The sequence below is a fragment of the Aspergillus mulundensis genome (genome assembly GCF_003369625.1).
Source record: "Aspergillus mulundensis strain DSM 5745 chromosome Unknown scaffold_0, whole genome shotgun sequence".
NCBI lineage: Eukaryota > Fungi > Ascomycota > Eurotiomycetes > Eurotiales > Aspergillaceae > Aspergillus > Aspergillus mulundensis.
Window position 1 is genome coordinate 5,103,529 of NW_020797888.1, and position 27,329 is coordinate 5,130,857.

The 27,329-nt window shown below is 52.1% G+C and overlaps 10 protein-coding genes across 10 annotated transcripts; 3 read left to right on the plus strand and 7 right to left on the minus strand.

Moving 5' to 3' along the window:
• Positions 1–960: 960 nt before the first annotated feature.
• trpE (anthranilate synthase TRP2) lies at positions 961–2,738 on the minus strand (the record flags this gene model as incomplete). The annotated part of the gene is made up of 4 exons (XM_026743420.1): positions 961–2,273; positions 2,340–2,413; positions 2,481–2,629; positions 2,727–2,738. 4 exons carry the CDS (start codon positions 2,736–2,738, stop codon positions 961–963), a joined length of 1,548 nt encoding a protein of 515 aa, XP_026609265.1.
• A 618-nt stretch (positions 2,739–3,356) lies between these two features.
• On the plus strand, positions 3,357–4,497 carry DSM5745_01405 (uncharacterized protein; the record flags this gene model as incomplete). Its single annotated transcript, XM_026743421.1, has 2 exons — positions 3,357–4,087; positions 4,149–4,497. 2 exons carry the CDS (start codon positions 3,357–3,359, stop codon positions 4,495–4,497), a joined length of 1,080 nt encoding a protein of 359 aa, XP_026609266.1.
• A 583-nt stretch (positions 4,498–5,080) lies between these two features.
• Positions 5,081–7,210, minus strand: DSM5745_01406 (WD40 repeat domain-containing protein; the record flags this gene model as incomplete). The annotated part of the gene is made up of 5 exons (XM_026743422.1): positions 5,081–5,107; positions 5,162–6,754; positions 6,816–6,976; positions 7,071–7,087; positions 7,161–7,210. The coding sequence occupies 5 exons, from the start codon at positions 7,208–7,210 to the stop codon at positions 5,081–5,083; spliced, it is 1,848 nt and encodes a 615-aa protein (XP_026609267.1).
• A 1,340-nt stretch (positions 7,211–8,550) lies between these two features.
• Positions 8,551–9,759, plus strand: DSM5745_01407 (rhomboid family protein; the record flags this gene model as incomplete). Its single annotated transcript, XM_026743423.1, has 1 exon — positions 8,551–9,759. One exon carries the CDS (start codon positions 8,551–8,553, stop codon positions 9,757–9,759), a length of 1,209 nt encoding a protein of 402 aa, XP_026609268.1.
• Positions 9,760–10,415: 656 nt separating this feature from the next.
• Positions 10,416–12,948, minus strand: DSM5745_01408 (putative AAA family ATPase; the record flags this gene model as incomplete). Its single annotated transcript, XM_026743424.1, has 3 exons — positions 10,416–10,636; positions 10,699–12,799; positions 12,862–12,948. 3 exons carry the CDS (start codon positions 12,946–12,948, stop codon positions 10,416–10,418), a joined length of 2,409 nt encoding a protein of 802 aa, XP_026609269.1.
• A 995-nt stretch (positions 12,949–13,943) lies between these two features.
• On the minus strand, positions 13,944–15,382 carry mrsA (putative mitochondrial carrier protein; the record flags this gene model as incomplete). Its single annotated transcript, XM_026743425.1, has 7 exons — positions 13,944–14,440; positions 14,491–14,547; positions 14,599–14,691; positions 14,762–14,894; positions 14,975–15,010; positions 15,075–15,144; positions 15,345–15,382. The coding sequence occupies 7 exons, from the start codon at positions 15,380–15,382 to the stop codon at positions 13,944–13,946; spliced, it is 924 nt and encodes a 307-aa protein (XP_026609270.1).
• Positions 15,383–16,697: 1,315 nt separating this feature from the next.
• DSM5745_01410 (RING finger protein) lies at positions 16,698–19,406 on the minus strand (the record flags this gene model as incomplete). The annotated part of the gene is made up of 5 exons (XM_026743426.1): positions 16,698–16,726; positions 16,779–17,665; positions 17,729–18,257; positions 18,325–18,726; positions 19,343–19,406. 5 exons carry the CDS (start codon positions 19,404–19,406, stop codon positions 16,698–16,700), a joined length of 1,911 nt encoding a protein of 636 aa, XP_026609271.1.
• A 670-nt stretch (positions 19,407–20,076) lies between these two features.
• On the plus strand, positions 20,077–20,652 carry DSM5745_01411 (uncharacterized protein; the record flags this gene model as incomplete). Its single annotated transcript, XM_026743427.1, has 1 exon — positions 20,077–20,652. One exon carries the CDS (start codon positions 20,077–20,079, stop codon positions 20,650–20,652), a length of 576 nt encoding a protein of 191 aa, XP_026609272.1.
• Positions 20,653–21,212: 560 nt separating this feature from the next.
• DSM5745_01412 (translation initiation factor eIF2B catalytic subunit epsilon) lies at positions 21,213–23,568 on the minus strand (the record flags this gene model as incomplete). The annotated part of the gene is made up of 5 exons (XM_026743428.1): positions 21,213–21,892; positions 21,949–23,123; positions 23,185–23,309; positions 23,367–23,423; positions 23,488–23,568. The coding sequence occupies 5 exons, from the start codon at positions 23,566–23,568 to the stop codon at positions 21,213–21,215; spliced, it is 2,118 nt and encodes a 705-aa protein (XP_026609273.1).
• A 1,067-nt stretch (positions 23,569–24,635) lies between these two features.
• Positions 24,636–26,336, minus strand: skn7 (putative stress response transcription factor SrrA/Skn7; the record flags this gene model as incomplete). Its single annotated transcript, XM_026743429.1, has 3 exons — positions 24,636–25,159; positions 25,213–25,402; positions 25,452–26,336. The coding sequence occupies 3 exons, from the start codon at positions 26,334–26,336 to the stop codon at positions 24,636–24,638; spliced, it is 1,599 nt and encodes a 532-aa protein (XP_026609274.1).
• Positions 26,337–27,329: the final 993 nt, after the last annotated feature.

A 27,329-nucleotide genomic window follows, 5' to 3' on the forward strand; every position in this document is an offset into this window, starting at 1 on the left:
CGCGCAGGAATCCGGAGACGGAGATTGAGGCTCGCCGGTCACAACTCGAGATCGAGTGAGTGGTAAAGAGCGTTTGGTGGTAGGTGCGAATGAATTCAGAAAGAGAGGCGGTTGGAGCAGAGCCAGTCCGTCTCCCGAGGTCGTGGATGGAGGTGGTGAGAGAGTGTGTGTGGGAGTTGTGTTGGGCGAGGGAGATGACGGTTGGTCTCGTCGTCAGTCTAGTTCTGTTAGCCCACGGCGGCAGTGGCAGTGGCAGTGGCGTATGTAAGCCGCGTTCGGAATAATGCTATCTCTTCTCCTCCAAAGCGAAGAGGGGTATCCTAAATGGGCGAAGATGAAGCCGGTAGAGATGTAGAACTAATCGCCCAAGACGCAAGGAGCCGGAAAAGCACGTTGAAGGCTGATTTCTTCTTCCAAAGTCAGTTGGTGTGGGTGTGGCGCAAGGCTGACGACGCTTCTAAGAGAAGAAGGTTGCCCAGGAGGTCACCAGCATACAAAGACCACAACAGTAAGTGGAATTTTGCCGCAGATGCAAATAAGACCAAATCATCGATCAAGAAGGTCGGCGACAGTCAATGGTCGATGGACAATGGCAGGATGCGCCGGGAGGGGTTTGAATGTTAATGCCTAACGGCTGCCACTGCCGAGCTTTACGGAGTACTTAGCAGTCTCCAGTATACGACGCTGATGTTACCTACTTTCTACGAATACGCGATATCTAGCTGCTTGGCTGCGGTCAGGATACCCTGCACGGCGCTTATGGCCCAGGGTGTTGTCCACGGTGTTCGTCTTGCTGTGGCGGTGCAACTGCATTGCTGTCTGATGACGTCTGATGGAAGCTCTACAGAATGTTCCTGGTCAAGTTGGAGTAACAATAAACAAGGTCATGTTCTATTAAGCCGTCATTCATATCCAATTTATCACGCCCGACAAGTCTGTATATCCAAGGACAGATACTCTCTAGTTTTTACTCTCCATGCTGAGATATTTTTCCTCCGCTCCCTTGATACAAGCAATGTTCGCACCCAGCTTGTTCAAAGTCTCCACATACTCGTCGTAAGGGTCTGAATCAAAGACGATGCCACCACCCGCTTGCAGATACGCGACGCCGTCCTTGACCATCATGGTACGCAGAGCAATACAGGTGTCCATCGCACCAGGAATCTCCTTGGACCCATCAGCGGAGGCAATGTTGTACCCAAAGTAACCGACTGCACCAGCGTAGACGCCTCGCTTCTCGCCCTCCAGTTCCGCAATCAACTGCATGGCTCGCACTTTCGGTGCTCCAGAGACCGTGCCTGCGGGGAAAATGGAGCGGAAGGCGTCAAAGCGGGTCTTCTCGGGTCGCAAAATACCGGAGACTTGTGAGACAAGATGCTGGACGTGGGAGAACTTCTCAACAACCATCAAGCGATCAACTTGGGTAGTCAATGGGTCACAGACGCGGTTGACATCGTTGCGCGCTAGATCCACCAGCATGACGTGCTCTGCGCGATCCTTCAAGCTAGTGCGTAGTTCCTCGGCAAGCGCTTCATCCTCTTCGGCGGTCTTTCCACGCTTGACTGTTCCAGCAATGGGGTGGGTGATGATGCGGCCCTTTTCTTCCTTGGCCAGAAGCTCCGGACTGGCTCCTACTAGCTGGAAGTCTTCGCAGTCAATGTAGAAGAGGTAAGGAGACGGGTTCACAGTGCGGAGATGGCGGAAAAGGTTGAACGGATGAAGAGAGGTCGGGCGAGACAAACGCTGCGATGGGACGGTCTGAAAGATGTCACCCTTGGCAATATGTTCCTTCAGTCGCACGACGTGACGCTCGTAACCTTCGCGCCCGATGTTGGAAGTGTACTCCTGGTTCTGGATAATCGGAGCCTGCGGAGGCAGAGGGGTATCTGGGCGCTGGAGGGTATCGACAATGCGCTGAATGACTGTTTGCCCATGTTTGTAGTTGGCGTCAAGTTCCGCGTCGTCACCGGTAATCGGGATGTAGGTGACGACCTTGACAACTTGGAAGAAATGGTCAAAGGCCACAATCGTGTTGAACAGCATGAAAAGCGACTCCGGAATCTCGAGAACATCCTTGAGTGGACGCGCGGTCTTGGGCTCAAAGTACTTGACGCAGTCGTATCCCACGTAGCCGATCGCACCACCCGTGAGCGGAGGGAGAGTCAATCCGGGTACCGACGCAACGCGGAATTTCGAGAGTTTCTCCTCGAGGATCGGAAGAGGGTCGCTTTCGGGGCCATGGCCAGGACCTGTCTTGAGAACAGTGTGGGGGTCTATGTCGTGTCAGAGCACATTAGCCCGGTCCAGAATCCATCAACGCCGCGCACAGCATCGCGTACCTGCACCAACAAAGCTGTATCTTCCAATAGTTTCCGTTGTCGCAGCACTCTCGTAAAGGAATGACAATTTCGATCTGTCGCGAGTGTATCCAGGTCAGGCTCCTGCAACGCACCGAACCACGATTGAGGGCGACGACTCACTTTTCGGCGAGCTTCAAGTAAGCAAGTGTCGGCGTCAAAAGATCAGCCGGAATAGACGAGGTAAGTGGAAGGAGGTTGGGAGGGAATTCCGAGTTCTTTGACTGGTTGATCGCAGCTTTAGCGGTCTCGAGAGACGGCACAATGGTGATCTGAGTCAGAGGGAGTGTCAGCACGAGTCTTGAGGCGACTAGTTGCAGAGGCCAAGGTAGGATATGAACATATTGGAGGCTAGGAAGAGATACTCACAGGAGGCGCCATATTGTCTGAACTGCCACTAGGGAGTGCGACAAGCGATAAACAACTTTCTGTCGCGTGTGCGGGGATGGAGAAGATGAAATTTGGCGGAGCCCGCGGAGTTTATCAGCGAACCCTTTTACGGAGTACCTACCGGTACTGGATCGAGGCGGCTCACAACGCTGATGTCCAAGCTGCTGGAGCAACTAACTTGCGGAGTTCTTTATACTCCGACGCTAAAAGAAAGCAAAAAAACAGTTGTGATGAGGATGCATTGCTTTGTCGAGTTATGAGTAATGATTCTATACTTCCCCTCTGTTGACCGCTTGGATAAGGGCACTGATAACGAAACTTGCGGTACTAAGAGAAACAATTAATGTTATGGAAAACCATTCTAGTCTCTTGACATTATACTGTTCAAGGAAACAAATTGAAGGCATCGCCTGCTAAAGGAAGGAGCTCCCATGCCGAAGGCCTCGTGACCGTCATATAGACACCCTTAAAACTTCGCTTTCTCAACAGCATCAACCATGCTCCATTTGTTTATATAAGTACTATATCCAATATTCATCCTATGTATGAGTCAAGCACAAACGTTACCAGACAAGCGCTAATCAGACGCAGCGCTATCGTCTAAGCGCAATGGATCCCATCCCTGCGCAAGACGACCTCCCAAGCCCAGTCACAATTATCAGCAAAGCTCTATTGACGGCCAACCAAGGAGCATCAAGCTCCAAAGATATCTCAAGCCCCATCACAGTAGTCCATAGGGCTCTGTCGCCGGACGATGAAGGATTCCCAAGCTACAAAGGCACCGGTATCTCGAACCGCCTCATCCGACTTGCGCGCCTTCCAACACTCCATGGAAACTCCACAGAACCGTTCTCCCTCGATGCGAAGAGGGTAGAGCAGTGCCTAAACAAGCTAGAATCCCTGCTTGACCCACAGTTCAGCCTCTCGCAGTCAGAACTCGCAGAGCCAGACCTCACGCCGACAGACACCCTACCTCATCGGTCACAAAATCGACCTAGCCAAGGTCCGGAGTCTGATCCTGGCGCTGACACCAGTCCGGGACATATTCCTATCGCGCCGAAGAAGTCTGAATCTTTGAGGAGCGCAGCACCAGCTTCAAGCTCCAAGGCTCATCACCAATCGCGTTCTTTAGAAGAGCTTTCGACACCGCTGGCCCGGACGCTGTTCGAGATACCAAAAGTCTACAAGCAGGTGAACATGTTTGGCAACGAGGTGAGGAAGTTGGGCGATGCATTCTTGAAGCGCCGCGAGGAGACGCTCTATATCTATTCGCTGCATGACAGAGAACGCAAACGAATGCGAGGAAGAATTGCCGAACTAGAGGCCGAGATTGAAAAACTGTATGTGGTCATTTCAACCTTACTACTCAACAGAGACTAATCAATTCATTGCCAATCCTAGCCAAGCGGATATGCAGCAGGATATGGCCGCGCGGGAGGCGCTTCAAGGAACCGTTCATGGATTTGAAATTTGGATCGACGGGTGTCGAGATGAGTATCGGTTGACACACAAGAAACCAAAAGAGAACCTCCGGCAAGGCGGAGGAGGATGGTGGTCTAAAAAGAAAGTTGACAAGCCGGATGGTTTCGACGCCGATGCGCTATTCGACGGTATCACGGCGTGGTTGCGAGGCTGGGCCGATGTCGAAGAAGAATTCCGCGATCAAGATAGAGCTCGCAGGCTTAGAAGGAATGGGAAAAACAGGCAGGAAGATGAAACTATAGATAGAGGGTCTTCGGCTATCGACTAATAACTAATCAAGGAAGCCGCTATCCATGGCTTCATATATGTTCCAAATGATAAGGCAAACAACGCCGAACGTGATATTGATACTCCCGATATCATTCATCGATCGTACCTCTCCTCCCATACAGAGCTATAGAATGAAACCAAATCAAATCAAATCATCCACCCGTTTGTCCATATGCTATCCGCAACCCTACCGCGCCTTTCGCCTGATTCCAAGTATTCTGCGCCATTTTGTATCGTCTAACCCAAGCATATATCGAGGTATAAATGTAGTCATAAGATGTTGAATAAGAATGTATAGGTATGAATCCTCCGGATCATATGGTTCGCACAAATCTTCGCTAACCAAGCAAACGAGTCTATGCCGGCGGAAGAAGATCAACGGCATGCTGATGAGGCACCGTCGTTCCGTCTCGAGGGTGAGTAGTGTGCTCTCACTTCAAAAGGGTGCTTTATTGCTCAACAATAAACGCGCTGTTCCTTTAGGCGGCTATTGTGCCGCGCAAGGGGAAATTGTCTGTCGAGGTCTGTGTTGCTTATGCTGCTGACCTTGGTTCAACGCACCGTTAAAGCGGTGCGGCATGTCATCGTTGCAGATTTATGATTGCCAACTGCAGGCACGATTAGCTGCCTACAGAGCTAAAAAGGATTGAGAGTAAACGTACCTTACTGCCAAACCCGAATGCCAACTTCTTCCCGTCTGCGTCCCAAGTTAACGAGCGATCCTGCACTTCTTCTATGTTACCATTGTGCCCGTTCACAGTAGGAACCTCCCCTTCCTCTGGCTCGGCGTGGTGCGCGCTCGGGGACTTCCATGTAGCCATAGCAGTGCCACCACGCTGGGCATTCCAGATTGATAAAGACTCCTTGCTAGCGGCAGCTAGAGCGTACCCGTCGGGCGAGAAACAACTTGCAAGAACAGGCGAGGATTGACCAAGTGACAAACTGTGTATGCAGTCAAATTTCTTATCTTCCAGGTCGATATGCCACAGCTTTACTGTATCGTCGGTGGAGGACGAGGCAAGAATGAGTGGCTGATTAGGTTGCTCGGAGGGGTTGGGTTTGATTTGAATGGCGGTGATATGGCCATCATGAGCATGTTTCAAGTGCATGTCGTGAGTTGGGATCCAAAAAGAGGCGTTGGAAGATGACGCTGCGACAGCCACAGGCGAAGAACCTGCGTTTGCACAGCGAATGAATGTCCAGGGATGATCGGAGTCACCAGAAGAGTAGGTTTTGGAAAGATGAATACTGGATTTGATGTCGCATTGGTATACCGACATACCGCCGCAAGCAAAAGCCTGTGAACTTCCAAGCCAAGTCACGTCAAGTATTGAGTCGTCGACTATTTGCGGAGTAGGGAACTCTTCCGGCCGTAATGAGTCGTCCCAAAGAACGAGTTCCGACAGTTTGCTATCCGAGGCGACAATAATCAGTTGCGAACCATTATCTGCCCATTTCAAGCCTGAGATCATTCTGGGAACTTCGGGCAAGAGATCCACAGCGTTTCCGTCCACGTCGTACATGGTGATAGAGCCGCGCATGTCATTGTAAGTCGCAACAGCCAATTTCTGGCCAAGAGGGTCCCATGCTACCGCGGAAACCCACACATTGTCCCCCTTGTTCTCGACGAGTTTTTCTTGCACCGGAGAGGAAGTGGAAGACAGCTTGTATAGGCTGCAGAAGGTGTCCCCGGCTGCAACAACTACTGTAGGGTCCTGTGGCCGCCAGATGGTTGTAGTCACGTGCTCATCACTAGCCACATCGATGATGGCGGTGTCGGGGCTGAGATCAGCGGCCTTGGCGGGGGTGATCTGGACGCCCACGCTGTTTCCGGTGGTCAGGGTAAAAGTCGGCGCCGCGCTTGGTTCCTGGTCCTGCAAAACCGGTTGGATCTCCATATTCACATCCCCGTCGCCATCCACGTTAGCTGCTTCTTCTACTGATGGTGATTCTGTGGTCTCTGGTTTGCTCTCATTAGCGATGCCGTTTGCGGAATCGACGTCCATAGAGACTTCGTCTCCATTGGTTTCCGTGCGATCGCCTTTGCGGGACGCCTTGACAGTCTGCGGAGCGGCGATTTCGGCGGTCGAATGACCGTTGATCACGACCCCATCCCGCGCAACCTTGCCTGTCGGCGAGGTTGGCGGCTGGTCTGCGCTAATGCTTGCTTCGCTTGGACCTTGTTGCTTCTCCGGATCAAAGGGTTTCGGACCAAAGAAATAATTTGAGGGCTCAATTGGGACAGAATTACCCTCCTGTTAGATAATTAGACAGAGCTTGAAGGGCAAATTAGAACAAAAAAAATTAGGAAATCACCAGATGACGTGCCTTGTCGAGCGACTGTTCAAGTTCGTGGTACTGGAGACCCTTCTGGACGAGGGACACTAGCGCATGGGTGCGAATATAGGGAGCAAAGGGTAAAGTCTGCGGATCACGATTCCAGGCGCGTTGAAGTGTCACAGCAGCTTCGCCATGGCCTGTGAGGAGAGTTAGAGGCACGTCGAATGGGAAACGAGCGCAGGTCAGTTTGCAAATTGAGGGGTGCAGAAGAAAAAGAAAGGTTCCACGAACCTGATTCTTGAAGGTACCTGCAAGAGTTAGTATGGATCACTGTTAAGTAACGAAAGGCGGGAGGACAAATTCCAAGCCAAGAGCGCGTACCTCCATATCAAGTAATTGACGTGGTGCGATGTGAGAGCCGGGAGTGCCATTGCTTGTTACATATGACAGCTAGGAAGGGGAATGGTGGACGAGCATCCCAGAAGGGGGAATTCAGCAGACAACGCAAGCGCGGGTATGTGACGATGCAGATCTGCGAAGGATTGACCCAAAGGGGGACGTCTGGTGGTCGAAATTGGTGGCTGGAACCCAAGGATAGTAAAAGATAGATCGGAAAGGAAAGAGAGGAAGCTAGAGGGAGGGATGCGCTGGGATGGTAATTTGAGATGAAGAAATATTGAGGTGACAAGAAGCGCGGCAAGTCTGGGGATAGCCGACAGATGGTGCTAGCTCAGGACTAAGCAAAGTGGGGAGGAATCAGAAACAGAGCAGGTCCAGTGATCAAAGAAAGGGCCAGGCAGCGTTGGACATGTCCTGCACCGTGAATGGCAAAGAGCTGGACGACAAAGGATCAATGTCGGGACGGGACAGCAACGTGTGTCGGGATCAGGCCCGCTGCAGAATACCGGAATGGAGACAGACAGAGCTTGAGCAGAAGTGAGGACTGAGGGGGAATGAAGATGTGAAGATGGGATGGACAGCTGGGGATGGAATCACGGGACGATTAAAGGCAGACCAGACCAGAGGCAGAGACAGGAAGGGCCCAGGAATAGGATTCTCGAATGACCGTCTCCGTCCAGGCGGCTCTGAACATTTGGACATGAAATGATCTTGAAGCCCGGCTGGCCTAGAAAGTGGACTTGCTCTCCTTGTGGCGTCTGGCCCACGGTTGGCCTGCAGCCAGCGATCGCCCACGGAGCTAGCCGGATACGGTTAGCCTGGCTGGGTGGTGATGATGTTGAGTCTGACGGTTCACGGTTACCAGTTGGTAGCTTGGACAAGGGTTCAACAAGCTGCTTGGTATAGGACTCTGAAGGGCTTTGTATGACAGGCCCAGACCCTGTTATATCTCTAGTTCTATATGTGTTATCCATGAATTAAGTTACGTTGAAGTGGAATAGTGGATGAACTCCCGCTCGCGTGCCAAGACAAGCGTGGCTTCATAACTAGTGTATCTGACTAAGCAAGCTTACGCTCACTTCATAACTCGGTATCCCGAGCTTGAGTAGGACAATGAACTGGTTTTAGATTAATCTTGGAGCCGCTTTGAAATGAGAAGCTTACCATCTAATTCTGATTCCACGGCCATCGTTCTCTCTTGATCCAAGGCATCATCACGCGCAGTGCGGATCACCTGCGCAAAGCCGTCGACCGCTACCGCTGTCTGTCCGCGCCCAGCCTCCGCCTCCTTTGCCGCATCGACAACTTTCAGATTTGGGCTCACAACAGCCTGCGGTCTGCGTTCGCGAGCAGCCGCAAAGCTACCATCACCATGGCGCTCAGAGTTAACATCCCCCCAGCGACTCGCGTCTGCCTCATCAGTCTCATCACCCTCTCGTTCCTCTATAACATCGCCCGATGGCGCCAACTCGACACAACCCCCGGCTCTTCGACCATCTCTCCGCCAGTTCCCTACCTAACCCTTGTCCCATCACAGTTCCTCTTCTATCCATGGACGCTTCTCACGGCCACATTCGTCGAGCAGAATATCTTCACCGTTCTCCTGAACCTCGCGACGCTGTTCTACGGCGGGAAGTACCTCGAGCGCGCATGGGGGTCTCGCGAGTTCACTAAGTTCATCGTTACCATTGCGCTGGTGCCCAACTTGGTCATTGTGCCGTGCTACTTGTTCTGGGCGACGGTTACTGGCAGTAATGGTTCCGCGGGGGGATCGACTTCGAGCAGCGGGTACGCCTTGTTCTCGTCCTCTGATGAGGGATGTACAACTGCATGCACATTCCCTGCTGACACGGCTCCGTTCAGTGTGACACAGATCTGCGGCGGCATCTCAATCCAAGCTTCCTTCCTCGTCGCTTTCAAGCAGCTCGTCCCCGAGCATACGGTAACCATCTTCAAGGGCCTAGTCAAGATGCGGGTGAAGCACTTCCCCGCCGTTTTCCTGCTCCTCAATACCCTCAGCGGGATCATCCTCGGAACCAGCGTTGCCGCAATACTTGCATGGTTTGGCCTAATTACAAGCTGGACATATCTCCGATTCTTCAAGCGCCAGCCCGATCTCACCGGCACCTCAACCGACGGCCAGGGTATCAAGGGCGACGCAAGCGAGACATTCGCCTTCAAGTGCCTCTTCCCCGACGCAATCCAACCGCCCATCGGCATCGTCTCCGACACCATCTACTCCCTCCTCGTCTCCCTGAAAATCTGCACCCCCTTCTCAGCCGAGGAGATCGCCTCGGGGAACCAGCAAGCCCTCGCCCGAGGCGAGGCCGGCCTCCCTACCCTCCTCAGCAACCGCAACGGCCGGAGCATGGCCAAGCGCGAGGAAGCAGAGCGGCGACGAGCCGTGGCCCTCAAGGCCCTCGACCAACGACTCCAGGCGGCCGTCGCGGCTCGGTCTCAACCCGGCGCAAGCGCGAGCACACCCAGTCCAGTTCCAACCCAAACGACTCAAACAGCAACGCCGTCCGTGCCGGGGCAGACGATGTTAGGCGAGACCAGCTATACACCGGACCACGCGTAGCATAGCCGTGGCAGTGCGAACAAACAGTGTGCATTGATTTCTGGAGTTTGGTTATAGGGCATTGATTGGGATATGAGGACCTACCGTACCTGGGGGTCGAGTGTTCTAGTTTAACTAGTGTGGTGGTTAGGGCAGGAGCCTTCTTCTTCGCTTCGATGATTGTGATATATGTGCATCTATTATTACCCTTGCATCTTGTACGTAGCTATATACCGTTCTGTTCTTGTGTCCGCATTCAGCTTCAATTTTATGGTTCTGCCCGGTCTATAACCCTATAAGCTTTCTCTCACGAATAGACAGTAGCAAGCTCTGAGTAGGAAGAATAATGAACCAAAGTCACTGATATACACCATTCGATCCGCAAATATCGAAGCTATCGTGCAAGTGAAAACGGCCGTAGCGGAGAATATGCGAGGACGTCAGATGTTCAGACACAATAGTAGGTATTTAGCCAGTTAGGTACTTAGTAGCCCGTAGGCAGTATCCTAGACGCCAAAAGAAACGATACACGGCAAAAGATGCACCCTTCTGTTCGCCAACAAGCCATCGCCATATAATGGTATACCAAGCGCAAGCCCAAGTGCAGACCCAGACCCAGACCCAGACCCAGAACTTAATACGATAACGCCGCTGATAGAAGAGAGGTAGAAGTACACTTATCCACCCCGCTCACCAAACTGTCTTGCCCAGTCCTCGTATGCGCGCAGACCCTCTCTACTGACACTAGGCCTAATAGACAACAAACTGGCTTCAAAGTCTGCGAAACAGATCGGTCGGATTTGGTCCATTGGAGTGTGGAGAAGGGCTTCGCCGAGGTTGCGGAGGGGGCCCATGGCGGCGTCTTTAGCGAGAGCTGTGATGTCGGAGCCTGAGAAGCCTGCAGAGAGACAGTTAATTCCTCATTCCTGGTCAATTTGGAAAAGTAGTTTGAATGCATACCTTCTGTAACTTGGACGAGAACTTCAATATCCTCGTCGTCAAGGCCATGTATTTGATGGCCCAGTAATCTGCGCAGTTGCTGTCCTCTGACTTCGTGCTCTGGTAGGGGAATATACTGGCGTCGAACGAACCGGCGGCGCGCGGCTTCGTCAATGTCCCAAGGCATATTCGTGGCTGCTAAGACGAGGACTCGACTTGGGTCGCCTGATTTTGGTGCCTCGCGTCCAGCCGCAGCGCGTTGAAGGTCAGACCATTGAATGAGGAATTCAGTCTTTGACCGGCGCGATGCCTCGTTCTCTGTTCCTGACGAACGCGCTGAAAGGAGCGAGTCGATCTCATCAACGAAGATGATTGAAGGCGCTAATGATTTGGCCAGGCCGAACAGAGCTCGTACGAGCTTCTCGCTCTCACCGTGCCATTTTGAAGTGAGTGTCGATGCGGATACAGAGAAGAATGTCGATTTTGACTCCGTCGCAACCGCTCGTGCGAGCATCGTCTTTCCGGTTCCTGGGGGTCCAAAAAGCAGCATGCCTCGGGCTGGTTCACGCAGCCCGGAGAAGAGATCTGGTCTGAGGAATGGATATACCACGGCTTCTTTCAATGCCTTCTTCGCACCATCTAAACCAGCTATGTCGTCCCAATGCACCTCGTCTCCGCGAACAACAATATCATTCAGGACTTGGCGCGCCGCGTTCGGATCTACGCCTCTCGGCAATTTCTTCAAGACATCATCGATGAACGAGTCTTCCTCGAAGTCTCCATCCTCCGCGTCATCTCCTTCTGCAACTTCGATTGACTTACGTCCTTGCGTATCTGGATCACTGGAAGGTGGTGTAATAGGGCGCTTGATTTCGGGCCTCGGTTTTCGTCGTACTGGGCTCCCTGAAATATCTATATTATCTAGACCACGGACTATATCTCGATCTCGATCTCGCTCAGGAGCTCGTGGTCTGGGAGCTGAGGTTTCAGAGCTCGAGTACGCCCCAGATGACAAAGACTGTGGCGCTTTCAGCGTTACTGGCTTGGGTTTGACAGCTGGCTTCGCAGGGAGACTTGCGAGAGAGTCTCTGGGCTCCAGTTTAGTCGGAGATTGTCGAGTTCGACTGTTGGGTTCGGTTCGAGGTTGCGTAGGATCACGATGTCTTAATTTCGGGGATGCCGGAGTTGACGACGGGCTGCCTTTAACAGGAGACCTTCTCCGAATCTGGCTATCCCCTGAATAAATACGCGAGAGCGCGGCTCGGGTCGAGTCGGAGTGCTTCCGCTCGGATAGCTTAGGTCGAGAGGATGCAATTGCGGCATCACTGCTCGCTTTATCAGCAGCATACAAACCTCCTGGTGAAGGCAAGTCATTCCGCGGAGTATCAGAATCTCTCCGTGTGTTTAGATCATTCGAGAAACTCTGCCGCGAGGACGCTACCGCAGCATCACTAGCCGTTCTATCAGAGGAGGGGGTCCGCTGAATACAGCCCCAAGCCAGACCCGCCGCCTGAGAAGCAGCAACCGGACGGAGATCCTTCCGGCGCGAAGTATCCTTTTTCTTTTTCTTCAGAGCCGGGTCGCGCAACGTAGAGGGCATCGACGGCATCTTCCGGCGATCAGGACTCGGCGTCCGAGAACTCGACTTGATAGAGGTTTGCGATTCGGTCCTTGCAGCCGTCGGACGAATTGGAGGTGACGTCTGATCAGAGACAATAGCGGCAGTGGCAACGGTACCAGGCAAGGGCCGTTGAGGAATCGCAGGCGGTTTCGACAGATCGGTATACCCCACCGCAGGAACGGTTCCGTCCCCAATCCAGCCCGGCGTAGCGTTGCCGCTATTCTTCGGCCGGAGCGTAGGCGGAGACCTCAACTTCCTCAACGCCGACGTTGATTCCTTGCCCTTATCCTTATCCTTATCCTTTTCCTTCCTACTCTCGCGAAGCGCGTCGAGGAGGTTAACCCGCTCGCGACATTGAAGCTCTAGCTGGCGGATAGATTCCTGCAGGGCCCGCTCGGTCTCAGTACTCGGGGTATAGCTCGCGGGCAGCCGGTAGGCGTTGTGATAGTATATAGTTTCCAGGGCGGATCGCCAAGACCTCAGGGCTTCGTCTTCATTATTCTAAGACAGAAAAGCCAATTACGTCAGTAGATGATCGTCAGGAGCGGGCTGGGATCACGGACTTGACCCTCGAAGTAGACGGCCGTCGAGCACATCAAATAACAGTCGTCATAGGTCTTTTGCAGCGACGACACTGGCTTAGGGCGCATCATTCGCAGAATCGGGGTATGGAAATCACGGGGAGCGGAGTAGTGCAGGGCCAGCCAGCGACACCGCCATGCATGAGAAGACGGGGAAGAAGGAGCGAATTGAGGGAGCGAGCAACGAAAGAGGCTGAAGGTACGTTGGAAGACGACTGGGAAGAGAGTGCGAGAGCCGAGTTGGAATTCGGAACTGAATCATGGAATCGATGGAGAATCCAACCCAGAGGTTGGTTTGGTTGGACGACAAAGACGGCGAATCGGCACTTTTTTCCCCTCGTGACGTCGTTGCTGGAGCTGGAGCTGATTAAGCAACCATGGATACAGTGAGACAGTGTCAGTTATTTATACAAAAGACAAGAATAAACAGGAAGCTCTTTACGGAGTATATTCCTCCTGTATAATGATTATCTGGATATGCCGTCCAGCCAGTCCGCCCACCGGGTGACCGGTCACCGCCGTCTCGTATGTCTATCAGTACATGGTTCACAATCCAAAACAAACAGATGCGCAAATAAATAGGAATAGATGAAATGGAAAGAGAAATGAATTTTCCCGAAGCATTTCCTCCCTGAGTCCCAACGCCAAAAAAAATCGAGATACCGGTAAATCGGGCCACGGTGGGCTCCGATCCAAGATCAAAGAAAACAGAAGCGAAAATGTCGTAAAGTACATGGCAGTCCGTAAACGAGCCATAACAGACACGGTCAAGCCAGTACTAGTAGTTCGCAATGTCTCGTCCGGGAATAGAACATCGAGTATACACATGGTGAGAAAGGAAGGTCAGCGTCGAAAGTATCCTGGTATGCCACTCGTACTATCCCAAATCCCATATTGTTCAGAATCGTGGCCTTTCTCCATGATGTGTTTTTGTCTCTCGGAGTTGGTTTTTGCTTCGAATTTACATTGTCGGAATATCGGTTAGTCGAGTAATTCACCATGAAGTCAGTCGGAGCTCATGCAAAGCGTGTTCGTGCGAGCGGAGTTGAACTTCTAGGCCCGGCCTAGTTGTCAACCTGGCCCTTGAAATAGGCCTTGGCCATTTCGTACGAGGTCCAGCAGATGGCAGTGCTGGGCATCGTGGAGATGATACGGGGACGAGCACCGCGCAGGAACCCCCTCCAACCGAACTGGCGCTTAATGAGGGAGGCCGCACCGAACAGTCCCTTGACCGCGCGGATCTCCTCGTTCTGCGCAAGACCACGGGTTTGCAGAAGAGTCTTCACCACGTCAAGCGGCGTAGTAATACCAGCGGCAATGGCTCCAGCCAGACCACCAGCAATGCAGTGTGTGAAGGGGTCGTAATCCAGACTGGGGTTCATGATCTTAGAGATGGACTCGTATGCGACAAACTGAGTGGCGGTGAAAGGTACGGTCATGCAGAGAGTGGTGGGGTAGGAGACGTAGAAAGCATGGAAACCTTCAGTCCTGTAGACGGACTTCGCGCATTGGAAGATGGTCTTGTGTATGGAACCATGAACCTGCATTCGTTGTTTGATCACTGTTCATGTCAGGAAAGTTCTTTGATCACGCGCGTTGTCGGAAACTCACCATCAAACGGGTTCATGAGGGCATCACTAGCAATGGTCGCCGCCGCACCGCTCATGGCTTGACAATGTCAGTAATGAATTCCAACGCGACTTTAAGCTACAATCTTACCGGCCGCCAATGGGTGGTGTCCATCGTCAACATTTCCACCAGCCATCTCCTTGACAGCCTCGTATGTACCGAAGTAGACAGCATGCGCGGGGCCTAGAAGCAAAGCGCAAGTTAGTCCGGAAAATGCGCCAATAGTTTCGCCCTTGGCGTCGTATCTGCTTACCAGCACCAACAATCACACTCGACACGCCCTTCCAGAGCGTTCGCCACCCTTCAATTCGGTAGATTGTGGAAACCGCATGTGTCAATCCTGTGTAGAGCCCTCCGGTGGTGGGATGCAAGACTTGCATACGAGTCTGTAGTCGCAAACCCCCAATGATTAGCCATCCGCACGCCGCACAAGTAGCAAAGCGCGAAATAAGGTCAATTGACGTACCTTGAGCAAATCGACTGGGTACATAACCGCATGCTCCTATGCCAACCGTCAGCGATCCCATTTCCCACTCCGAGTATAGTCCAATTGACAAGCGACGTACTGCGATGCCGGCAAAAGCGCCAGCTAGCATGTTCCGACCGAGGCCATAGTTTGAGGGGAGTGCTTCGTAACTACCATGACGACACAGTTAGCGTCTGCCTAACCGGGGCGTCACAACTTTCCGCGGAGAAAAAAACAGCGCCGAGTGAACAGGCAAAATCTGAGCGCGAGCTGCGTGATCCCCCAAGCAGAAAGCTCGGAAATCTCGGTGAAGCCCCCTCGGAGATAGAAGAAACCCAGAGGCGAAAAAAACAAGCTCCGCATGACATACTCATATTCTTCCCCCGGCACTTGTTGAGGAGCCGCCATCGAGCTAGCAGAGCTCTAGCAGCCGTAGCCGCAAGAGAGAGGACGGAGGAGGGGGGAGGGGTGAGGAGAGGAGAGTTGGGTAAAGGCGTAGGAGAGCGAAGACGAGGCCGGCGTGGTGGTGAGCGAGCTTGAGTTTTGAATATGCCGAAGAAAAACGGGACTCCGCCAGGGACCGAACCCGACCAGCAAGGAAAAAGTGTGGAGGCGGGAGCGACGTAGATTATTCAGTCCGGTGAGAGGAGAGCGAAGATCACAACAACAATGAAATAAAGAAGAGAAGAAGAGGTGCTGAGATGGTAAAAGGGAGGTGATGATATTTTTTGAAGGTCGAGAGGAAGAAGTTGTTCTTAATGATTTCCCAAGAAAGGCAGTCGGTCTTGGTCTGGTCGGAGCGCAAACAGAACAGCTCGGGCTCAAATAAATTATTTCTTCTAGAAGGATTGACTAGTCCCGTGAGCCTGGATTGCCTCAATAGGCTAATCTGCCTTTGATTAATTTTCTTCTCCAGGTGATCTTGAAGCTCAGGCTTGCGTTGTTTTCGCTATCAGATCTGTCGTCAGGATTATCAGATGGACTACCCCAACTACGCTATACAGCTTTAAACGCAACCAACTTCTTAAATTATGATGCTTTAGTAAGATAGACCTTTTCTTCTGTAGATAACAATCCGAAGATAAATATCTGAAGCTGAATCAGCGCCTCAGCCTAGACTATCCATGACTAACGAGCCGATGGGACTGATTTACACCGAGGTTGCCGGCCGTCATCGGAGCTGCAGCTCCCAATCGACCTGCCGCTCTGGGATGCCCCTAACCGCCGAACCGCGGAGGTATCCAGTTACTACTAGTCAGTCGAGTCTTAAAGATCTAGTCAAGGACTCGGCTTATCAGATGGGAAATAACACGTCTCTTAAGCCCGAGCACGGGACTAGTGGCAACTCCTCGTGCTCCGTTACGCAGGAATGGATATGTTCTTCACCTTCAGTCAAGATATAATGACATAAAGATGTTTGTATTGATACAATCCAGAGAAAAATATGTCCTTGCTTCCAACCTAGATATGCCTCATGCTCCAGGAATAGTAGGTAACGCCCTGCGATGAAATACAAACCAGATCTCGCTGTAATGTGCTGCACGTCATGTACGTCGTAATAAATGATAAATCCCTTCCCATTCTCTCCCGTCCCGATCAATCCAGTTTCCGTTGCATCCATTTACCAGCCTGGACCGGCCAAGATATGAAACCGCTAGATCCCTCTCTGCCCTTGCCGTGGCAGATAAATAAGCATGCTCGCTAGATCTATACAACTCTAGGTCTACCATTCAACGTTGAATTGCCACACCCCTGCGCAACTCCGTTAGCTGATGATTCACAAAAGTCAAGGCGACAAACATACCGTTCTTCAGATTTTCTGCTGTATCGCTCAGAAGGATCACCCGCCGTTTATTGCAGTATGCTGTCTTATCCAAGATGTCCACCTTGAGTCTCGCCAATTCTGCAACCGGGTTATCAAACATCTCACTGAGGTTCTCGACCGCCATCTCCAAATCCTTCTGGTTATCCTCGAAGATCTCCGTCAGGTTGTTCCGGGCCAGGTAGTAAGCAAAGGCGTACGTCCACTTGAGTGTTTGTCGGCATTGCTGCAGCGCCTGAGATGCAGTATCAAGGAATTGTACTTCGATCCAGGAGAGACCCGACGAGGACTGTAGACTTGTCATCTTCTTTTCCGTCTTCAGGTACAGATCTTTATCCAGCTTGGCGGACTGCTCATGGTTGGCGTATCGGTTGTAGTAGTGCAGATAGCGTTCCAATGATGCTCGAGAGCGCGCTTGTTCTGACCGAGCCTCGGAACCCGACTTCTCCTCGAATCTGTTGCAGTTATACCAGCTTGTGCCGTGCTCTGACCATAGGCCCATGCACATCCAGCAGAATTCGTGCTTGCATTTGCGACATGTCATGTGGTTGCAACCGCCGTTCTTTTCTATAGTCGAATGACACCTGGGGCATTCCTTGGTGTTCGCTGAGATCCAGTTGGCTGTTTCAGAATCATCCTCGCACTTCTGTAGCCACATCTTGACGAGTTTACAAGGTGCAGGCTGATGGTCATTCAGAGTACATCCGAAGCAGAAGCAATGCTTGCAGCCGCATTGTACTGTAGGTACGATGCGTTGGAGCTCACGCTGCTTCACGTGGCAGTCGACTGCGTACTCGCAGTTCGGAGCCGGGCACCACTTCAGGTTCTCCTTGTCGTCGACGTAGGTCCGCATTAACAGTGTCCGATATCTGCTCAGGGGATCAGAATGCAGTCCAGCGTAAGTCAGTAAAGGGTAAAAGCGGGCAATTTACCTGTCTTTGAGATCATCCGTAACAAGTAGATTCAAAGTCTTTGAATCGACAATCATATGGCAATCATTACCCGGACACTGTATCCTAGCAGCCTCGCCCTCTTCCCGGATCTTCTGCTCGAGATAGTGTCGATAGCAGTCAACACAGAAACGATGTCCGCAGCGCATAGCATACGTCTGAAGATCATCGCCATCTTCGCAACAGATATCACACATGAAGCCTGGTACCACCTCAGTTTTTGGTGTTGTGTCGAAGTTGGTCCCGAGGCCTGCTTCCTCTAGTGTCTTGTCCGGGTGGTCCATGTACGACTCGATCAGTTTTTCCCTGTTCCATCGGCCAAATCGCAGCAGAATAGCCGACGACTCTGGCGGCAAGCCGAGGATCGATGAGACCTCGTTAACCTGCAGGTTCTGTTCTCGTTCGATGTCTTCGGGGGTCAGCACTTTGAAATCGACCTCGTATGGTTTCTGCTCGTTTGAGAAGATATCTTTATCTTTTGAGAATCCGCCGTCAAAGTCATCGCCGAAGTCTGATTGTGTCAAGCTCAAGTCAGCGACCTAGCTCCCGAGGACATCGAATAACCATGCGCAACTCACCTTCTCCTAAACTCTCATCGTCACTACCCTGGGTACCCAAAAAGTCATCGGCACTCGACGCGATACTCATGAAATCGTCGTCGGACTCCATGGTTGTTGACGCTGGGGTGACCAGATCAGTCGCCTTGAGCCTCTCCTCCACCGGGAGCTCCAAAACCTCCTTCTCGGACTTGGGCGTATCCAAATCCGATTCAGCACCGGAACCAGGAAGTTGAGCCTTGGTCTTCTTCTGCCTCTTGCGAACGGGCTTAGTGTCGGGACTGGCGGAGGAGGATTCCGTCGCGGTGGCGGCTCGTGAGCGGCTGCGAGACTGGGTGGCGGTAGTAGGGGTGGGAGACGCCGCCAGGGCCGCCTTTCGCTTCCTCGTGGTGGGAGGCGTGGTGAAAGGAGGTACCGTATGTGCTGGACACGGGCAAAAAAGTTAGATCTCGAGGGTTACGTCGAGATCTGACCTTTTTTACCCCGGTACAACAACACACGTCACAACTTGCCGATGACAGCAGGGTGGCAGCCTAGGGGGCAGGGGTGCTAAAAGCTTGACTAGGGTGAGGAGATGATGAAGGGAAGAAGAGAAGCACTCAGGGATGAGCGGATCGTCGCCTTTGCTCTTGAGTGGCCTTATCGAGGACTGGGAGGTAGATAGAGGGGGCCAAGTGAACCGGGTTGTGTCACCGAAGCTCAGCCGCCGCCCGCGTTAGTCATTCAACCAACTGAACTTCTGAAGCTGCTACGGCCTCGCGAAACAGTGGGGAAAGGCTCGGGACTGCGCGTGGATGCCAGCAGTAGTGGGAGAGGAGTCGAGATCAAGCCATGTGAGCTCTATAAAAGAGTCATTGAGCGCTCTTTCTTAATCGTCTTCGCGAGGCTCATGTGGTCGTGTCATGGTCAATGCTAAGAATAGCGCGCCAAGTGGACACGCGCAACTCCAGGCAGCAAGGCACCAGTTTGTTAAGTGCCATCTTGACATAGCGCCAAATGAACAGTGATCAGGTCAGTTAGCCGGTAGCCGGTAGCTGACTGCTAACTTGATGGATCTCTACTCGTCTATTTAATCGCTCTTTTGGAGCGGAGAGTGAAGTCATTTTGCCATGCCCGTACGGAAATATATACATGGTCTCTGCACCACTCCCACCCAGCCCATATCTATGAGCGTCGTCTTAGCGTATACCGCCAGACCATGGAAATTGCCGGATCTCGCAGATATCTAGAGGTGCAAGGTGACTCTTCCACTCACGGAGATAGAGATCCACCGTCCCCTCTAGCTCCCCCCGAGATCGATCTAGCCAGGGACATGGGGTGACCACCTGAAAGACCTGCAGTCCATTCAACGCGACTTGCTTTGTTCTCCTAAGTGGTGACTTGTCTAGCCGGTGGCCTGAAAGGAATGAGGACAAGACCCCTTGTTCAGGAATACAATGATTTGGTAGCTTTTATTAGATTTGGTTTGTTTCGGGATATGGAGGCTTTGTATACGATGTTCAGACTTGGACTTTCTTCCTTTCTTCCTTTGTTCATGCGTGAATAATGGATTCAAGAAGGGCTTTGTGATCATATAGTCAATGTAATGCATTGTCCAAAGGTATCCCATGTTGGTCGAGGCCGGGTATATAAAGTACCTCAAGGCCGCTGTGGTGGTCCTATCCACCAGCAGCACGAGTCTTGGATACACTGGATGGTCCTTCCTACGGCAATATCTTCATCTATCAATCTTCCAACAGCAGCTCTTCCCGAATTATTCATCAGCAAGTCACCATGTCTACCTCTGGTTCCCAGTCTCAAAAAACCCTAGCCAGGCTTTCAGTGGATGACTTCCTAGAGAAACAGAGTCTCCCAGTGGACTTTGAGTCATGGACCATCGAAACCTTCAAGCAGATACAGCAGGTACGTGGCGAACTAAATGAGGGCGGACCTGATGCACTTGAAATAACAATCATCCAGCTCAAGGAGGCAACTGTAAATGCCAGGGCAGATGGTGCACCCCCGGATGTACTGGAGGCCCTTGCGGAGTGTTTGGCCAAGGCAAGAGAGATACACGTATCCAGGGACATCAAGATACACCCAGTGCAAGTGTATAAGCCAAACATGGCGCATCTACGTGCCATCTTTTGTGCCCTTGATCTGGATCGGGACCTGTTGAAATGGACTCCTGAATCTCGTGGACAGGTCGAATGGCAGAAAGCGGCGCAGCGCTTTCTGAACTTCACGTACAATTGTATCCGTGCAAAGTCGCCTGCGGATGTTGAGGACAAGGCCTTTGCATGTTTTGTTAGAGCTTGTGATTTCGCTGGGTTCAAGGACGGAGAACTTCCCCCACCCATCTCAATGTGACCAGTCACTGGTTTTGATTTCTCGTTATTAGTCCTAGATTGCTATGATATTTACTGTGACATTGACAGCAAACAATGACATGCAGTTGCGTTCCAAAATCAGGTTCTGTAGTCCTTTAGTGGAGTGTAAAAGATGATGTAGATTGGATAAAGCCCACCCTAGTGCTGAAATGGATAACAAACAATCCCTCAGTACGGCGTAGCTGATAGTGAAGCTGACCCCCTGAGGTGCGGGTCTTTCTGCTCTCTGCAGGTGACCGAAGATATGTCAACACGTCCCTGTCCATATTGGCCAACAGCTCAAAACTTCCCTACGTGCAAAGCCAGGGATTGTTGTAACTCCAGAGAGCCAGCGGGTACTCGAATTTGGAACGTCATGATAACTGATATGACACCTGCAGATCGTGCCATCGCTTTCTGGAGATTTCAGCCTCAAAATTCACGTTGATCTGGCCAGAGGCAAGGGTTGTCGTGCCGTTGAAAACCCACAGTTTAACATGTTGAAGTCGCCGCATGGCTTCATATTTTATTCTATCTAAGGCCAATCAAGGTATCTCAAGCTCATTCGTCATCACTTTCTTCTTCTTCTTCTTCCTCTTCACTGCTATCCTCCTCCTCAGCCTCCGCAAGCCAGTCAATAAACTGTTGCGTCTGACTGCGCACCTTACGCATTTCCTCGGTAGCGGTTGACCGCTCATCCGCCCACCATTGCTCCAAGGCCTCCTCCTCGACAACTTCCAGCTCGTACAGCTCCTTAGCCAAAAACAAGAGCACAGTCTCACCGCGGGGACGGTGAACGAGATCCTGCTGGAACAGGACCATCAGGTCGACCTGATCGGGCTTTGCGCCGGTCTCACGGTCGAACAGTGCACGCTCGATGATCTCGTGGTACTTGCTGAACATGTCGTGGACGGCATCTCTTGCGCCCTGGCCAGCTTCCATTAACTGTGCCACGCGCTTCATGAAGGCTGAAGTGACGGCTCGTCGGACTTCGTGGTCTGAGGCGTTGGCCGTCATGCGGAGACTGACTAGCTCTAGTTGTACGACGTCGGATGTGACGCCGTCTCGTAAACTGTCGAAGACGCTGGCTGCAGCGTCTTGGACGAAATGGGAGTCTTGGTCCTCGTCGTCAGAGACGGAGGTTGCGAAGCTTCCGGAGCGGGATCCCCCGTAGTCTGAGATCTCTGAGGATAGTGTCGAGATGGAATCTGTAGAAAGAGAGAGGTTTGCCATATTGTAGACTGCGGGGATTGTTAGTTCTGATTAGGGGAAGTAGGGGGATAAGGGAAGGACATACTCAAGCCTGACGACGCATTGCTGGCCGTCTCGTCGTCATCCTCGTCCTCGTCATATGGAACGTATTCATATCCCTCACCACCCTCGCCTACGATGCTTGGTTCACTTGATGGTGGAGCGTCATCATCTTCCCGAGAAGCGTTTGTTATCCGCCTGCCCTCATTGACCAGCACACCGTCCGCAACCTTCACACCGAAAGAGATCAAGGCACCTGATTCGACAGTGCAGTTCTTTCCAATCACGACACCATCCGCAATGATAGCGTGGCGGATGGTTGTTCCATCGCCAATGACTGCATTGTCCCAGATGTATGCCCCTTCCAACGTGACGTTCTTGCCGATCTTGCAGTTCCGGCCGAGTACTGTGTCCTTCACGATCGACTTATCGCCAATGCTGGTCCCTTGGCCAATGACCGTCCGTCGGCCCACGACGCACGAACGAGCCAGCGTCACGTCCTGTTCCTGGTACAGTGTACCCTTTCGAAGCTCATAGTTATGGCCCGGCAGCAGGTTGGTTTCGGGACACAAGGGATAGGCCCACCGAGAAATAACATCCTTGCTCACGGCATCATACGCCTTCAGGTTCCTAACTCGGGCAACGTAATGGTCCTCAATGATATGCGTGTGAATCGTCTTCCCGTTCAGTTCATAGTCTTTCAGAACACCGTAGAGGAACTGCTTTCGCGGAGTCTGGTAATCGAAGCTGTCAGACCACAAGCTCAGAACATCCGGGGTGCAAATGTCGATATTGCAATCAATGAGGTCTTGTCGGATATCAATCTCGGAGAATGTTGTAATAATCTCAGCGTCGATATTCAGGCGGGAGGATTCAGGAGAGTGATGGTCGATCTCTTCGTAATGCAGACAGCGGTCCTTGGTCGGGTCGACAACGAAAACCGGGGACACGGATGAGGCCTTTGTCCGGTGCTTCCTGCCAGCTTCGCGCAGAATCATCGTCATAATCGCATTCTTGTCTGCTTGACGGCGAGCACGGTGCTTCGCTAGGGCGCCTTCGATGGGTAGGTTGCTGATCACATCGCCGCTTACGACAAGGAAGTCGCCCGTGATCAGATGCTTGCCGTCGAGATCTCGCATGACATCTCCGACTGATGTAGAGGTGGACTTGAGGAAGGTGAACTTCTTGAACGGCGAAGAGGGCGCTCTCCATTTTGAAGCGCTAGGTCATTGTCAGCTTGGCTATAGGCTGGCATTCCTCTGCCGTAGTCCTAGATACATACTTGATGTAACTCTCCAGTTTATCCGAGTGCGCACCTCCATACAGGAAAACCTCCTCGACACCGGCGTTGGCAAGGAACTCGAAGGTATACTCGATTAACGGGGTATTCGCAAGCGGCAAAAGACACTGGTCAAAGGGTACGTCAGTCAACAAAGACCTCAGATTCCTCGTCACCATACATACCCGAGGCTTATCAAGAGTAAAAGGTTCAAACCTCGTCTCAAAAGTGTCCGCAAGCACCTACGAAACAAGATTGTTAGCATCCGGCAAAATGAAGAATGCGCGGCATACAAGAGCCACATACAACAGCCTGCAACGTCTCCTCCACCTCCTCAGTCGCGTTTCCGCGCGACTTGTTCGAGCCGCCTCCTTTCTTGGGCGCCATTTTCAAGCGAATGTCAGTCGAAAACGAATGGATCCGTCAACAACAAAAAAATGAAAGACACTCCCACTTAGGAGTCATCCATCCCACTTTCATCCGCCGCTTACCGCCCGGCAGTTTTTCTCTTTGTTTGCTCTGTTTGCTTGGCATTGGGTCACGTGACTATTTACTTGGCGCACCGCCACATCTGAGCGCTATGGCTCGTTCCAGCCGCCAAAGGTCCAGATTCAGCTGAAGGCCTGGACCCTCGTCGACTTGGGGGGATTAAGATCCCTGGATGGGGGCGCTGGTCTAGACCTGGTTATCTGCACGGATCGATCAGATGTTCATGGCTTATGGCCCGCGCTTGAATCCAGGGTCCTTGGTCGCCGATCCCGGTTCGCCAGGTTTGATGCCGTCATGCGCAGGAGCGGAGGGGACGGCTTCGGTTGCAGGCCTGGTTTGTCTGCTTATGTGGGTGATGCTGTCATCGAGCAGTGGATCGGGCTGAGGGTCAAAATGCCATGCATCCCAAAAAGGATTATCCTAGCATAGATATGGATGGAAGCAGAAGTGACAGATGTTATTATCATTCTGGTAAGGCTACATGTCAGGCGGCGCAAAGAAATCATGTTACTGAGCCAGATGACAGAATCGCCAGAGATCCCATGAGATTATTTAGCCAGAGAAGTTAGGGCAAAAACACACGAGCCTGCAAGTCAGGTTTCCAAAAATGAGATTTCTGTACACTCGATGTGTCGGGAGCCAACGTGTCAACACCCCTCTAAAGCAAACATTCCCCACAAAAACCAACGATAAGAATATGTACTCTAAACGCAACACGCAGCTGATGCAATATGTGATTCCAGAAACGCCACAGTTGATCGAATGATTGCCCTATCCCCTGGTGGACGGCAGAAAAAGAATGCAGAGTGTTGCCAACGGATATCAATAGTAGAGAGAAGGTAGATTGCGGCCAAACATAAATTCCAAAATGCGCTTCTCCGGGAATTATCGCATGAATGAGAAGACGACAGGGTATATAAGTAGTACCGACTCGTCAATGGAAGTAGACGGTCCGAATACCGTTGTTAGTGGGTACGAGCAGCGGGTATAGAGCCGACCATGGGCTGCGGCTGTGGCGCATACATGCGCTGTCGTTTGGCCAGGTTAGAGTTATCGGAACCGTTGCTTATTTCGGAGATGTGACGCCGTGGCTGCGGCCTGGCTTGAGGCCCTGCAGCGCTCATTGCCACCGTAGGCGGTGCTGGATACTGCATTCCATTCTGATCGATGGCGTAGGTGGCGGGAGCAGGGTTGGCGGGAACATATTGGCCTGGAACCTGCTGAAGGTTGGCGGGTACTGCTGCCATGGGCTGGAACTGATTTGGAGATTGCCAAGCAGTCATGGCGGCTGCGGGGGATTGGCTGGGAGAGCTATCTTCCTTGATGGTGACCGATTGTGCAGCCGAGCTTTGGCCAGCGATTGTTGCCGGCGTCGCAGCCTGGTGACCCTCCATACCTTGTGAAACAGTTTTGAGGTGGACTAGGTGTTTCTCGAGCATTTCCAAAAGGCTTTTCCGGGTAAATGGCTTGGGAAGAACGTCATCCATGCCTGATAAGAGTCAGCATTTCATATTCGACCGGTCAATTACGGGAGATGCTTACCGTGATGGAAGTAGAGCTGGATGTCGTCGCTTCGGATGTTGGATGTCATGGCAATAATGGGTGTCCGATCAAACTGACGGATGAGATGGCATGCAGAAACGCCATCGAGGTTGGGCATAATAATATCCATCAAAATCAGGTCATACTTGGAGCCGTCCTGAACCTTGTTCACCGCTTCTAATCCATCGAGCTGCGACATGTCAGTGACAATGTTCCTAGTCACGAAGTGGATAACATACCGCAGTGTCTATTTCGCAAGAGAAAGAATAGAGGAATTTCCCACCAATCTGGCGACATGTTGCGTCGTCCTCGACAAGTAGGATTCTGGGACTGCGCATCCAGCCTGGGTCCACATGGTTGCTCTTCTTCCTGTTCTCAGGAAACTGTCTTCGATCGTCCACGTCTTGCTTAGGGGGCATGCTGTAGGGAACGTTGTTGACATGTTCGCCGTACATTGGGTCTATTCCGTTCGTCGCGCCCACAGGATAGACCACTGGCTCCATCTCGCCGTTCATCTTCGGGTACACTAGAGCCGGGTTTGTCGCAGGCGCAGTGGGTTGAGGTGCCACTCGTCGCGGCGCAGTCTCCATAGTAGGGGTGGACACGACGCCGGCCTTCGGTGGCTCACCCATGGACTCAACGGGGACGAGGTTGAACTGTACTTCAGCATTCATGTCGCTCAACAGCTTCGAAGCTTGCTGCAATGGTGTGGAAACGCCGTCGTCCATCGCTGTGACTTGAGAAGGGCTCGCTCCAACTTGAGCCTGAAAAGAGCCGGCTTTGCTGTCGCGCTTTTGTCGGGCGTCGATAGAAACCAGATAGTTCACCAACTGATGTATAACGTTTTCGTGATTCACGACCGTCTTTTGAACCCTCAGTACTTCCTGCAGCATTAGCTGGTGGTCGACAGTCATCTGAGCGTAGCGATCGGAGATATGCTGGATCTGCTGTTGCTGAGCAACAATCTGCTGGTTCAGTAGGTCGATCTGCTGAGTGGGAACGGAATCATCGTGGGCCTGGGTCTGCTTCCGTGGCGCAGGTGCCTTGCGTCGGATGTTGTCGAGGGACTCTTTGCTGTTCGCTCTGAACTCGGGGTGCTTAAATTCCCAAGCCTGAATATTCATTTGCGTCAGGAATGTAAATTCTATCGCTAGCGACCGGGAAAACCCACATTCTGCCCGTACGGCGACTGGCCATTTTCTTCATTATTCTGCCTTACTTTGTGGAAGTCGTACTTGTTCAGCTGTCGCACGAAACTGGCGAAGTTGCTGTGTTTAAAATGTTTCGGAAGGATTGTCTTGGTGAATTTCTCGCACTGCAGGCCTGTCAGCGGTCGAGGTTGCGAGGTCGAGTCCGGCAACTAGGATCGGGTACCTCTAGAACAACGAAGCTATCGCCCTCGTCACCCCACCGCACAATTTCCGCGTACGATGGGTCCTCCAGCATCCTTGTGCGACGCCATCAGTAAAAAAATGATCCGAGAAGGAAGTGAAGCTGATTGTGTTCGAGACAAGTAGCAAACATCGGGGAGGAGTAGGCGGAAACAGGGAAACAAGCAACGGGGAGGGGAGGAGAATATTCGAGGGAAAATCCCGAGGCAGGAAAAAGAAAGGAGAAAGGGCTCACTTGTAGAGTTTGCGAACCTATACATTCTGTTAGCATTCTGTAACACGACCAAATAACAGAGAAAGCCAGGATCCTCCGAAACAAACGCTCAGAAACGTCAATACTCACAAAATCGCTGGAGTTGCCCGAGGGGGCGGCGTTGGTGGTGGTCTGGCCACCGTCCATCATGGGCTAGATGGGTCGCGACCGATCGAACGAGCAACAGACTTCAGCGCAGTGCAGAACGTCAAAAAATTAAAGGGAGCTGGTCGAGGCAAAGTCTGCAAACGCCTGTACGGGTTGCAGGACGAGGGTCTGAGTGAAAAAGAAAGAAGCTCAGGATGGAGCAGAAGAGAAGAAAAAGACGCACTCCCCAAGACGGTCGCAAGAGGGCAGAAAAGAGGAGAGAGGAGTCGTCGGTTGTAGTAGTTTGGTGGGACGGGCGCAACTGAACAGTCAGAGGCGTTGAATAATCTTGCATATTAATAGAAAGCCTTTTCTTGTGCTCACCA